General features: G+C 36.2%; 1 protein-coding gene across 2 annotated transcripts in view; it reads right to left on the minus strand.

Annotated features, from left to right (window-relative positions):
• The window catches only part of LOC148821435 (pro-neuregulin-2, membrane-bound isoform-like), a 111,355-nt gene that overhangs the window by 26,804 nt on the left and 69,521 nt on the right, over positions 1-15,030 (minus strand). The window contains exon 5 of one of the 2 annotated variants that reach the window (XM_088932227.1): positions 8,471-8,529. In XM_088932227.1, the coding sequence (XP_088788353.1) occupies positions 8,471-8,529 (59 nt within the window). Of the gene's footprint in view, positions 1-8,470; positions 8,530-8,830; positions 8,908-15,030 lie in introns of both variants that reach the window. The other variant, XM_088932230.1, reaches the window with a different exon arrangement.

Raw genomic sequence — 15,030 nt, forward strand, 5'->3', positions numbered from 1 at the left:
CTGTGGTATAATGTCACCATTATGCCCAGTGTGTATGAGCTCCTTTTTTAAGTCATGCATGATTGCAGCACGTAAAAGACAGTGAACCTGTGGCTACACATCACCTTTGCATCTACAAATGCATTAGCATGCATTCCTTACCAGGCACCTGTCGTCACATTGACACACATTTTGTTTTATACTGTCTGCAAAAAGATAATTGAATTCTCACATTATCTCAAACAATGCAATGCCGCATTAGTAATTAATAAGGAGAGATTCTGTTTCTAAAGTGTTTCAGGCTATTTTCCAAATTCCCTTTTAAATAGAAATTCATTCATATCAATGTTCAAATATTGAAAGATTGAATCGGCTAACACTGGAATATCAGGCAACATGGGGTCATGGGTGACATACTGTAGAAACCGGCACCTCTTCCTAAAATGGAGAAGAACAGCCAATTGTCATTAAGTGTTTGAAGCAAAAAAGTCAGTGTTTCACTGGTTTCCCTAATCTGGAATTTCCAACTTAATATGCAGGTTAATTTTGTAACATCCAAGCGTATACTGTATAGTACAGTTTGTGAGGCTCCTTGTGCTATGGTACAAAACAGTGTTCTGGGACAGAAGGTTACTGGCTTCTGTCTCTCACTACTTCTAAATTTAAATTAAAAATCATTAACTAGCAATCAATTACTGTACTTATTTAAGAAATACAATACAAATTTGGAATCACAAAAGTATATCGTCTCTATACTAAGTAATATCAAATGTTAAAAACAAACCAAATTGCTGAAATTACTTTTAATTAACTAGTTTAAGCACATTTAGAAAACCACATACAAAATACAAGCATTTAGCAGGCAGTGGTGTCCTATAATAGTGGAGTTAGAATATCAGAACATCAGCAAGATCTGAAATGTCAGGAGATCATTTTTTCACGCAACAATCACACAGTTACTGTACCTGGTGCTAGAGACAACCAGAAAGCAGCTGACAAAAAGGTTTACTAGATGTTCACAGCAGAAAGAAAAGTTAATTATTCAGTAACTGCAAAGAGAGATATCTGGCAGACCTAAAAAAGAGAGATGAAAGAGCTGATTGCTTGATTTTCAAGGAGGGGAAGTGGAATGGAACTGACACAGCTACTGCAGCACAGTAAAACACTGAGGGACAGAAGCAAAATGCAATTGCAATGGTCTTTAGAGTAAGAAGGAAGACACAATGTTTCTGAAGGTATGTAGCAGGAAAAACAGCACGTACTCTACAAAAAAGAAGAAAGGGTTAGATCCTATTTGTTCAAACCATGCCAAGTCAAAATGAACTATTTCTGCATAGATGGCAAAATCTACATGATAAAAAAAATATTGCATATAAAATCCTGGTGGCGGAGAAAGATTTTGGTGAAGGTTATGGTAGCTACACAAAGGTTGGGCAACTTTATTCCTTGGATCATAATATGGATGGATGAGAGATTTCAAAAACAACCTCTTAGTTAGGTAAGACCCTAATAAAGGCTTCAAGACCACTTCATATTGCTAGTTTGGATTTACCAGTCTGATGCCAGGATCATATTCGGCTGTTTTTGAAAGATCCTAGGAATATTGTGGAAAAGATCTCAGCTGAATACATAATTCATGAAGGTTTCTTCTCTGAATTTCAAGATACAAAGCAAGAAGATTTATACAGAAGGACCATGAGCATAACTAGAGACTACTGGATGCTTCTGTAAAGAGACAGAAATACATTTTTAGAAAAAATAGCAGCACGACCCTGGATAAGTGAGGATGTGAGACTGAAGAGGAATGATGAAAGACAGGCTGGGACACAATGCAAACAGGCTCTTGACAATTGCTGGTCAGAATTCATAATATATCAGTGTGAACTTATAACCACTTATTTGGATTTTTATTCATTTAAATTTTTATTCATTTAAATTTCCAGGATAATGCTAATGTATTGAGGACTTAGCAGCTAATTATTAAAAGGCAGTTTCAGTAATGTCATAATAAAAGTGAACATACAGTAAATCAATAAATTGCTGTTACTGTTACTGGAATGTGTATTGATTTGTTAGAAGATTTAGATAAATCCAAATATGTCAGAAGCTTCCATTTAAATTTCTTAAAATTAAAATTTTCAGTAATATGATATTTGCCTGGTGAGACTTCTGTCTTACAAATGTTGCATTACAGCGGTTTCCCCAGTCTTTCATGGTTTTTAATTTAAGGTCAAGCTAAGCACTATTACTCTATAATTTTTTGTGCCCCAAAAATGAAATGAGTCATAAAAAAATCACCCGCAGTAAAAGTACAATTTACCAGCTGGTGACATGTGGAACTGGGAACGTTCTTCCTTGGCTTTGCCTCCAATGCACTGACACATCAGTGCTCTACAGATTAAATTATTTACAGCTCAATGCCAGAGCTGATTGTCTACCACATAGGTAAATACTGTACAGTATCTGCTTTATTTGCTGTGTCATATACATACTGTATTAATGGAACACATATTCTCGCCAGTTAATATAAGTCCTTTATCTATACATTTCAACTCTTAATGCTATCATTTCTTTTATAAATCCATGAGTGTAAGAGGAGATAAATGTTTAACAGAATTTCAAGATAAAAATAAGGTCCTGCCAAACCTATATACTGTATAAAGTACAGTTAGGATAATTACAGTTAAAACTATCCAAAACAACACGAAAAATGAACACGTGGTCAAATATATATATATTTGACCAGGGTGTTGCCTTAGCCAGGGTAACAATGTTCCGCAAGATAACACTGGACTGTATGCTGCTCAAACAGTCTGTTAATTTTGTGTCCTATTATTTTGCCAGTGAGTGTGTATTTTAGCCTGTTTAATCTATCTAGCACCTCTGATGTCATGTACTGTAGTTGGGGAATAAACATAATTCATATGAAAAGTCATGAAACTGTCATATCTGAATGTTAATAATTGTGCTGAATTACCCTAAATGGTACATTTGTCTATTTGGTTGAAGCACTGATCATATATAAAATCAAAATCCTATACAATAGACTTCCAACAGAATTTCATATTATGAAAGAAACAGAAAAACAACAGAAAACTGACAGGTAAAATCACCTCATTGGGGCAACACAATTTTGCACAAGAATTGTAACTACTAATCAGCAAATAGAGAATAAAGGTGAACTGAAACCACTTGGAAAGTGCTATGACACTGCTACCCATTCAGGTACAGATCTGTGTCATGTTTGGTCTCAGGCAGATACCATCAAAAATGAGAAGGATGGCCTGGGATTGTGAAACACATTGACGACTAATATTTACACAAGAGACACAGGCTCCAGTTTTGAGAGCCGTAGAGTACGGAGAAGGAAGAATTGAGTAAATGGTGACCAAGCCATCTGCCATAAGCTGACAAGCAAAGGGAAATCTGACAACTGTACACAGTAGCAGCCAGAGCTAGCTACTTTGAGACAATGTTTATTTTTTGAGGTAGAAAAGGATCAGATGATAGTAATAAGATAAAGAGTGGAGAAAATAGTTGACTCTTTCCTAATAAGATTAGAACCTGAAGTATAATTGCCCATGGTAATGCAACTTACCACATGGGGCAATAATGACATTCCATCCAAGAACAACAGATGTTCACGCAAGATGGTCAAAACTCAAACAATGTCATTGACTGCTTAAAGCAAAATTAACAGAATTTATTAATGTATAAGAAAGAGACAGTTAATGAAGAATTGGTTCAAATAGTCACTTCACAAACTAAAAACTCAGTGTAGCACAGATCAACAGGATTATTTTATTATTTCTAGCTGATTATCTCAAATCACCAAGACCCAGATGGTTTGACTCAGATCAATCTGATCAGAAGGATCATACTAATGCATTTTGAATGCAATAAATTATATATAGACAAGTGTTCCTTTATATGTAACAACTATATTGAAAACAATAAAGATTAGGGGAATTAAATTTCAGAACAGAACATGAGTTATGATGCATCTTTATCCAGATGTTGGCACTTACTGTAGTATGTTAAACACTGAGGTTTGGGTTTGCCACAGTGCGTGCTCTACAAACAGCACAGTCACAACATCATGGTTAGGTTAGATGTCATGATGAGACACTCACCGTGCAAGAGTGCACAAAAAAATGTGTCCAGGATACAGCCAGTCAGCAATATTCCCTGTGCTGATCGAGCAATGTCAAAACAAAAATGAAGGGTGAAGAGCCATTTGGGTGCTTTAGAGCAAAAGAATTTGTATTCATATACCGCTGCACCACTTAATATCTCAAAGCTGGCTCAATAGCTGATAATGGTCACTCGGGCACTGTATGATACATTCCTAGCCGTGTGAAATGCTGTGACAGCAGCTACATCAGGCCTCAGACCACCTCTCAATATCAGCGATGAGAACCACCAAGCCTGAGAACTTGAGGAGCTAGCTCTGCTAGTTACTGCCAGACATTGGCAAGTGCAGTGAAACTGGTGTAGGTGACAGGGAAGACGTGCAGTAATTGGGTAATGCTGGACTTTTAAGATCTGTGAGTGAGGTGTGCCATTGTGATGTTCCTCCTGCGATGTTCATGTCTGGTCAATATTGAATGACATCTCTATGGCATCCCTATGGCTGGCATCAGCAATTCTAATTTTATCCGGCTCATCATGACCCAGTAGCATGTTAATGTGATACCATTAAATATCACACGTCATGCCCTTTCCTGGTGATGGGTTAATTACCTAAGATGTCAAAACCTGGAGTTACCAGGCATATGGGATTACTTATCACTTCCAGAAAAGAATATCCATGCCTTACCTTGGTAAGCAACGTTTCCGGGCCTCTTGCCCACAGAACAATTTTGGAAAGTGCTTGGCAGAGGTCTTCAACAATGCTGAAACCCTACATAAAAACTGGCAGGATCTGAGGGAAGCTTCCCCAGAGGAATGGTGGCAAATTCTTTGGGATCAGCTGGGCTGTTTCATTAGAAGCATGAAATCTGTCACTTTCAATGGTGCTATCAGTGGAAAAAAAACCCTACCTGAAAAATTACTCTTTACCCCTTGAGAACAGTTTGAACTTGGGGCTGCCACGGTCATTGTCAAATGTTATAATGTTTCAGAATGCTACCTGCGATGTTAACTGAGTGATGAATTATTATTTTCTGTGGTGTCTTGAGGTTTACATTTTTCAAATAATATTCTTTTCAGTTTTGTGAGCAGCAGTCTCTGATGGTAAAAAGTGCAGAGGCAGCTGGAAATCTTATTGACAATCTATAATGAGAGAAAAGCTGTACTTGAAATATTAGCTTGTGAATAAGTAATAAATATATTAATTGTAAATGTAATACATATTTTAATTTCTATAACTAATAATCTAATTGTGGATACATACTGTACCTTTGACCTTTGTAAACTACACAACTGATTTCAGGTATATTCATTAGGAGTTTTTACCTTTAAAGTTCCTTCTGTCTTTGTAACTAACATGGTTTTCCTTGGAAAACTCTTAAATTAGGCAGTCTAGGCTTTAAAGACTTGAGTTGAAATGCTGAGGAGAAACTTACCTGTTTCTTTATTGTATCCCTGTCCCTTTTTTTAAAGGGAGTCATATTAATAAAGACTATTCCCTTCAGCCATCTGGTCACCAGGTGTTTGTTTATTTAAAGGGGAATATATTCTATGTTTACACATTTGTAATCAGAGGACTCTTAGGTCATTTTCCTTTCTGAAGTGCATGACAGGGACCTGTGGTTTAAATTTGTTCTGCTCACTGTCAGGGTCTGTTTTAAAAAATAAATCTTATGCAAGTATTCTCTAGAGCCTAGAGTTCCCTTGCATGTTATCAAGGAATATCTCTGTCATGGCCCAACAGCCATTTCCATGTCAATAGCAACAAGACCTGCCTCGCACTTGCACCTATTAATTTCCTTCATAGCTACAGAGTGCACTTGTATTGCAAATTGTGAGGTTTCTACATCTGGTCATTAATCATGTCTTCTCCCTGCCTAGAAGGAGATAAAGAGTTCTTTTTTGTTAAAAAAAATCCAGTTATGTCTTAGCTTTGTTGTTTTGTTTTCACACGTTTTGGCTTTTGTATGTCTTTGGCAGTCAACTGAATTGGCGTGCTGTAAGTTAGGATACTTTTGTTTTTCATTCATGCATCATGCCTCAAGCATTGTTCCTTCTTTATTTAAGGTTAATATGATGATTATTAATTATACTCATGCTCCTTTGTTTAACTCAAACATGACATGCAGGGCTTAACAAATTGTAGGATATTACTGCTGCAGAAATCCAATAGATTTGCTGCTGTTGCAACAGAAGGTATCTTTATTTTTATTAAGTGTAATCAGTCTATCTACAAGTGGAGTTTAATTCCACTTTGAAAAGGAGAAAGATTAAAAGTTTTGCTATTTTAGATGTGTATGCATTGTCTGTTGTCTCTTTGTCTTGCAACGGGCATATTACAAGGTTTTGTTGTCTTAAACGTAAGTTAATTAATTATTATTAAAGACTATTAATTATGGGAATGTAAATATTACTTTATGCAAATCAAAATTATAAGCCTTTTAAACATTTTGGCTTTATAGTTTTATTGAACAAATTAATGTTTTCATTCCCATAATTCCCATAGCAAATGCTTGCTCTTACAGAACATCATAAAACTCAAAATTCACCCCTCCTTATACATACAGTGCATGTCTTTTTCTCTGGACAAAGTGAGCTTTAGTCATGCTGATGAAACATAATGGCAACAAACTTTGCCTTTACATAGGGGAAGTGGAATTAGAAGTCATTGTTTAGATGGTTCTGCTAATTCCATGAAACTGCCACAGGTAATTAAGTTTCACTTTCCTGTAGATATTATCAATATATTATCCATCCAACAATTATCCTATCCTACTTCAATAATGCCATGTACTGTAGGTTTATACATCCTGCAGGTATTTTGCTGACAGCTTGGGCATATGGATCCTGTTTTACATGGTGTATTATTTTCCTTAAGACTACAGAAAAAGAACACCAGCTAAGTAGTTAAAAATAGGTTTTGGCATTCAGATACATTTTACATTAAATGTTGATTATGGTCTTTCATAATTTACTAATTGTACTATTTTAAGGTAATTCTTTATATGCTTAATTAATTCCTGGTTTAAGGTGTACATAAGTATGGACTTAAGAATTACCCCAAACTTTGGAAAACTACATATGTCAAGTTACTACTAAAGACATTTAGCACAAATGTTAACACAAATTTACAGATACAGTACATACAGTAAATAATGTCTATTCTTAGCATGTTGATCTTAATATCCTGCAGTTCTTGTTCTTTTCAGTTAGTGTGGGAAATCTGATTCTCTTTCAGAAAACACAATGCTGGCAAATTTAGGATTTTTTAATAAAATAACCAATCGAGTGATGATCAGATCAATTCATAACCATGAAAAAAACAATGCAGGTTTCAAAGGAAAAGTGGAACTAAGGGAAGCACAATGGCTTGTTTTAGCTTCCAGGCATACTGTCAAAATAGCTCAACCCCTTATTTAAGATTAGAAGATATACTGTATCAAGGAAGAAAATAATCTGAAAGTATCTTACAAGCAATAGCTAATGCATCGAGCAAATTCAAAAGGGTAATTGCTGTTAACTACCAGTTCAAAAGATAAATGGTCCCTTTCTGCAGTGGTGAGTCATACTTAAAAAACCAAAGTGTTTTATATTTTTCTTTTTAATATTTGGCTGAGGGAAAAAAGCTGCTTTTCTCAACAGACTTGTCATTCAAACAGTTCTTTATAATGCCTGCGTGTATTACACGATTGTCTAAATTAAAAAGGCAAAAACATTTTGGGAATATTTTTTTTTCCATCACACTTCTGTTACATATCCATTTTACAGTATGTGAAACCAGTAAAATCAGCCAAGTGGCCTAGAGACATAATTGCTTTCAACATATTTTGCACGCACTTCTCTAAATCGTTTTGATATGGATTGCAGTTAAGCAGATAACAGTGCTACACTAAGTGTACTTAATGCAACACAATGCGCTGGGCAGCCCTTGTTCACATCATGAAAAGAGATCCCTGTGAGATATAGCGCTGCTGAAAATGCATAAGCAGAACAGCAGTTTCCCGAACTAGTTTAACCTTCATCTTTGAGTGGTTAAGCTAGATTAGTATTTGTTCAAAAGCACATGCTGTTATATCTCTTGATCAAGGTTCGTACTTTCAATTGCATGCTTTACTACTCGTGTTAATTCTTGTTCATTTTATGCAGTACGATGCTGAGACACGCTGAGGTTTATTGGTCATGTATGCTGATAGGAATGCTTCACTTGTCGGGCAGGACACAGTTATTGTAAAGTAGCATACTAACAAATCAACAAACACATACAAATGGGCAACAGTTAAAATAAACACAGAAGCATGCCACATTTCAACTCCACCATGCAACATTAATGATAGACAGACAGAAGAAGAAATGAACATACGGTAGAAACCGTCCATAACGTAGGTTTGACAGCGATCACCTCTAAAGTCATTTGGACACCTGACGGGAAGGAAACAAAACCACAGAGAAGGAAAGAAATAGAGAGAAAGAGGAGAGAGAGAAACAAGAAAGCAGAAAACATGAAATTAGAACAGAGCAAACCCGGACAGCAAAAGCAGAGTTCGATACCACTGGAGAGACCACTGGGCTCTTTCCTTCTGTGAAGATGTGGCAGTGAGCTTGTTGCTTCTCTCATCGGATCAGCAATAGTGGTTATTTTAGTTGAAGCTCTGAACTGGAGGGAGCTACAGTTTCAGTGGTACCCCAATGATATCTTTCTGGTCATTTTTAGCGAACATACTTTTATTAGGATTGGGCATGTATAACCGCAATGGCTCTGTCTGCAAGCACCGGGGCCCGAAGAATCCAGTGGGACATCTAGGGGAGGAAAGGGGACAAATGACACAATAAATGATGTTAAGAATTCGATCAGGCTACCCGTTAGCCACAGAAGATTCTTCTTTAATACTAAATGTAAAAAACCTCTCAACCATGTTACCTGTTTGAGTAATTTTAAACAGCTTTGTAAAAAAATCAGCATTCTAAGTCTTTTGCACCAGCTCTGGGTAGTTGTTGCGGCAGTTTTCTCACTTAACTTACCATGACAGGGAGCTCGTTTTCTGATCCATTTCAAAGGCAAAACATTTTCCAAAGGAGATTACCACGAAGAATTTGGTCAATTTGTTGGATTTTAGTGTGTGAACGGCTGTGAAAGTCGCAAGATGAAAAGATAAAAAAACCCTCTCCTCCTAAAAAACAGTTCCTTTTCATAGAAGAACTGGGAAATTTTCTGTTCTTTGACTGGCTCATGTGATGGACACAGTGTGATCCCAACCCTTTGACTAGACAGATCTGGATTTAACTCAGTTCTACACCGAGTCTAGAACCGAGTCTACTTGGTTTTATTCAGGTCACATGCCATTTGACCTGCTTATTTGAAAATTTTTTTTCTTTCTTCTTAAATCATAAGAACCCCACAGAGCACGATGCCTTTCATGATACTATATGTGTATAGTACACCAAACAGCACTAATCACACTACAGCATACATAAGTTAGGCTTTATATCCCCCAAAAATAAATGTTTGCAACTGAACTTTATTATTTACTTACGATAAGACATTTCTGAAAAAAAAAGAAAAGAAATACAGAAGAAAAACTTAAGGTTTGATAGTTGGATGAACCACTGGTCGCAGATTTGGTTCACATTCTGACAGAGCAGTAGCTCAGATATCTGTGCTCAAGAAGATAAAATCTAGACTAGTTTCACAAGCTTTATCTTTATTAATATTTTTAAACACTTTATGAAAAACATACAGTACTGGTAGTATAGCTTTCAAACATTAAAGCTCTGAACCTCATAGCAAAGTGTAATTACTTCTGTGTAGTAATATAGTGCAGCATGAAATTGACTAAAAAGGACAAATTAGAACAACCAAACAAGTAGCTGTGATTCACCTCAACATGACCAATCACTGCTTAACCAAGACAGAATCTAATCTATGGTTTAAACAATATAGCACAAAATTTGGAAGTTAAACGTGTAGTACTATTATTACCTCTACAGAGATAATTGAGCTATTGAATGAAGAAAATGTTAAAATTCTGAATCACTAAACCAATTAAAGCTATGCATTTTCTTGCTTGCTGTCTAAATGACGCAAATGAATGAAAATGAAACAAAAACAAAAACTGAGGTGATATAAGAACAACATAAGAACATAAGAACAACATTTTAGGTCTTCGAGTAACCAAAAGGCAATCTGTGAAATACTGTATTCCATCTTATCTTGTCTTCCAAAAAGCATTAATTGGACAATATGTAAGGTCTAACTTGGATCACTCAGTTACCAAGTTCATTAAATAGCTGTACATTATGTGAAATACATTATTAAGTGCAAAGACTGAAAACTAGGTTTTCAGAGTTTATAGTATTGTTTCTATTGTAACCATTCCAAAGAAGAGCCCGCGTGACTATAGTGTTTTCCAGATATATTCACGTGTAAAGAAATAGGATTTACAAAACAAAAAATTAAAAAAATGTGATATCTTAATGTTAATAGATCTGCACAAGCATATATATATATATATTATTAATAACTAATTACCAGAATTACCAGAAAACACAAGAGTCAGATTTGCTCACACCCCTGTAGTCAGTATTTCCTATGTCCTCGTCTGTCATGAATTACACTTACTAGATGCCTCCTCTAGTCTGCAGTGAGGCACTTCCAAAGAGGATTTGTGACCATTCCTCCAGGCAGATGGGCTCTGGAGCCTTCAGGCCCTTTGGTTTCCGTCTGTAGACTGCCTTCTTGAATTCCAACCACAGATGTTTGATTGGACTGAGGTTTGGACATTGAGATGGGCAATTGAGAACATTTATTTTGAGTGTATTTAACCATGTCTTTGTTGATTTGAATGTGTGCTTTGGATCGCTGTCATGCTGGAATGTTCATTTTCAGCCAAGCTTGAGATTCTTGGCAGTGGCAACCAGGTGTTTGGCCAAAATATCCTGGTATGTATTGAAGTTCATGATTTCCCCTATCATGACAAGGGCTTCAGAACCCTTAAATGCAAAACAACCCTAGAACACAGTGGGCATGTGTGTTTTCTGAATATGAAACATTCACCTTTTTCATTTCGAACATAATGCTGATGAGCATGTGCAAAACTCTCGCTTTTAGTTTTATTAGACCATAAGACTTGGTTCCAATTGTTATTCAATTGTAGTCTGCAAAGCTGCCTCTTTTTGTGGTTTACCCTCAGATGAAACTTCATCCTTGCAATCTGGCCATGAAAGTCATATTCATGGAGGCAATATTAAGTGAAAGTCATCGACGCTTTTTATCCTGAAGATACCAGCATATATTGGAGATCTCCAAATGCTGGCTTTGGATTTACAGTTGGCTCTTGAACCACTTGTCTCACAGTCGGTGGTGTCAAGATACCTGTGTCTTTTTCCTGGCAGGTTTCCCACTACACCAAGAGTCTTAAACGTTTTAATTTAATTTGATAATATTCAGGGGTATGAATAAATATGGAGAGTATTGTAACTGACTTGACGGTCCAATTTCTCTCTTGGGTGGTCTTTGTTTTGGGTACTTTAGACAGAATCCACTGTGAACACCTTTTGTAATACAGCTATTCCATCTATCCATCTGCTTTCTTACCTCTTTATCCAATATAGGGTGTCTAATAGAGCCAGAGTATAGATAAAGCTATTGTCAGAATTAATTATTTCTCTCAACTACTGGATTGTGAGCTGGGTGTTTGTTTCTCAATGATTCAGTTTACTCTTTAGAGTGAAACATTCAATACCTGTGACCACTTAACTCCTTGTTTGTTCAAAAATTATGAATTCATGTAGTAATTTAAAACAATCTGTTCAAAATTACCTGATTGTATAAGCTATCAATGTGCACATACACTATCTTAAAATAAAAATGAAGTATAGTGAAAAAAATGAAGTACTATTTTAAACAAAAACAACTGCTTAAAAATACCACTTTGGATAAAATTAAAGCTATTAGGATTCCAGCTCATGGCTGCATAAGTTTAGCAGAAAACAACATCAAGCTGACAAGGATATAGGCGATTCTGGACAGTATGCTGGTGGAGTATATCCTAACCCAACCCACACCAAATAACACACTGGGTCTCTGCTAACAGCAAAGGCAGATGTCATTCTTATACACCATCATTCCCCACAATGATGGTCTTACAGCCCTCAAGCACATGCTGGACAAAAGCACAGTGCTTGATCCACCTACCCACACTCTTGTACGTCTTGTAGAATGCCATCTTGTACAATATACTTTATCAGCAGGTTGGCGTAGCTGCCATGGGCACCAGGATGGGACTCAGCTATGCTAATATATATGTCGGCTGGGTAGAATGCTTCTTTGGTTCCTGCACTGGCTTTGTCATTGACCTCTACATCGATGACAAGCTCTAAGGACCAACTAGAGTATTTCCTTCATCATTTCACCAACTTCCACCCATCCCTCAAGTATACAGTTAAAATATCTTCCACTACTCTTCTGTTTCTGGACATAAATCTATCCTTTACTCCCCACGACTACTTCTGTCTATTACATACCCACAGTATGTTACACAGTATTACGTAATCAATGTGAACAAAATTAACTTCTTTGTTCCGTGGTTTTTGTAATATCATTGTATAAAGTCAAATTTGACATAAAGTAGTATTATAAAAATACAATTAGGTTAATGTGATCTGTATTGACAATGTCATCAACAGCCATGTACAGTATGTAATGTACAGCTTTATGTGTTGAATTCATACAAAATTAGCCCTCTTGTAAGTTTAAAACAATTGATATAGACTTAAGTGTTTAGGTAGCTATCGTATGTCTTTGAGTCAGTAAATACTGTATAGCCAAATAATATTTTAAGTAGTTCTACTAGTCATTAACTGGCTATACTAATTCTCGGCTTCCTCTCTGGAAATACATTAAGTATTGTTTTTTGGGTGGAAACAGAGTTTAAGCTTTGTTTACCATTTGTATTTCTTAGTGGCTTTTTCTGAAGGTTTGGAAGAATGGGATATATTTCAGTAGCTGTCAATGGGCTATGAAGCACGTAAAAATGAAGGAAGATACAGATGATCAAAAGAATCTACTACCTAATAATTTACTCAGGTACTGTAAATTAACTTCACCATAAATCATCGAGACCACCATGTTACAAAATGAATATTCAGCAGTGACTGGGCCATTCCTTGTGAGGTCATTAAGGTTGTCTCAGTAGGAATGGACCATAGTATAAATAAGGGAAGGACACAAAGGCAGAAACAAAAAACAACAATGATCATAATAATCGTTTTTATCGTAAGGTTGAGTTATGAGAGACCTTCACTTTCCACTCAGACATGAAACCAGATTCTGGCTAGGTAATCTGAGCACTGACAGAGTAAAAGACACTGAGCTTGACTGTATGATGGAGTTTGCCGTTTCATTCATTTGAAAATTCTGATATCCTTTATAGTGCAACCTGCAGGCTGAAAATGCTTCTCCTACAGTATTTTGATGATGCCTTTATTCAGATTAAAGAAACAGGTTCTTATTTAATTTTAAACATCTGTTTTTAGATTTTGGCCTTGTTAGATTCCATATTTTATTAGGGTGCAAATTCTCTCTCAATGGCCTGTTAAGGTGTTTTGTGGCATTAAATTTATAAGGACCGAATTCTGGGATTTTCTTCATTTAAAGACATCAGGTTAGTATTATTATACAGTAAATAATAATTGCTTACACTTATATAGCGCTTTTCTGGATACTCCACTCAAAGCGCTTTACAGGTAATGGGGACTCCCCTCCACCACCACCAATGTGCAGCATCCACCTGGATGGATGCTGATTTCCTACTTGTGAAGCTCAAAGGCATCTCTCCTTCCTAGGCAGTGCAGCGTATTGAATAAGAAAATAAGAAATAAGTTCCCATTTGGTTACCATGCATTCTACAGAGAATGGTTTAGTCCTGGACAGGGTTTTTCTTTACTGGGACACAGATTTCCTCCTTGTCTTCATGGTGTTTATGTCTTGATTATAGGACTATATCTATCTGTCTATAGACTTCAGCACTCTGATACTGGCAAAATTGTAAAATTTGTATTTGTACAAAGAAATATTATGTAACTTACTTTAAATACATGTTGTGTTTATTCTGTTGAAGATGCTCATTTTTCTATTACTCAGTTATCAAGCTCGACTTGTGAAACTGAGAACACACGTGGTTGTAATGCTCAGTATTCTCTATAGGGGTTTAATTAATGATTATGCTTTTAATTTAGGGTGACTTTTTTTGTGAGTGTGTGCATGTCTCAATTTGTGTCCGCGTGTCTGCCCTGCAATGGACTTGCAGGGTGTCCCCTGCCTTGCGCCCGTTGCATGCTGGGATAGGCTCTGCCTCCCCCCTGAATTGGAAGAAATAGATAGAAAATGGATAGTTTATAATTTGCTTGCAGATCAAGATGGTGTCAGGTCCTGATTTTGATTTGATAACTCCTTATCTCATAACCGAACACTACTCAAACCTAAATAACAGAAGACTCTCCAACAGTTTTTTGTCAAAGGCCCCACGGTCACTTTAAAATTAATAGTAATGTGTCACGAATTTCACATCATTTAAGATGCTATGTCCTTGTAGTCTTTTTTAATTCTCAAGTTCAGTTTTGGAAGATCTATACAGTATACAGTACATGAAACACTACATCTCCACTCAAGAAATTGTGTATTAACCAGTCTATTTTTATACCAGACAGTCCTGTTTTTAGATGGATTGTTCCTTGTCTGGTATTAAGCTGGTTATATTTTTGTCTGGTGCTTAATTGTGAAACCCACTATTTCATAGAAATGCAATACATGTCATTTGCCTCTTCTAGCATTTATTATTCATGCTGTCACAGACTATTCCCATAAATAATGGGGTGTGCTGAATTATTCTGAGCTATGCCAAAACACCAGATATCTCTTAATCT

This window comes from Atractosteus spatula, chromosome 14 (genome assembly GCF_055471065.1).
Source record: "Atractosteus spatula isolate fAtrSpa1 chromosome 14, fAtrSpa1.hap1, whole genome shotgun sequence".
Classification (NCBI taxonomy): domain Eukaryota; kingdom Metazoa; phylum Chordata; class Actinopteri; order Semionotiformes; family Lepisosteidae; genus Atractosteus; species Atractosteus spatula.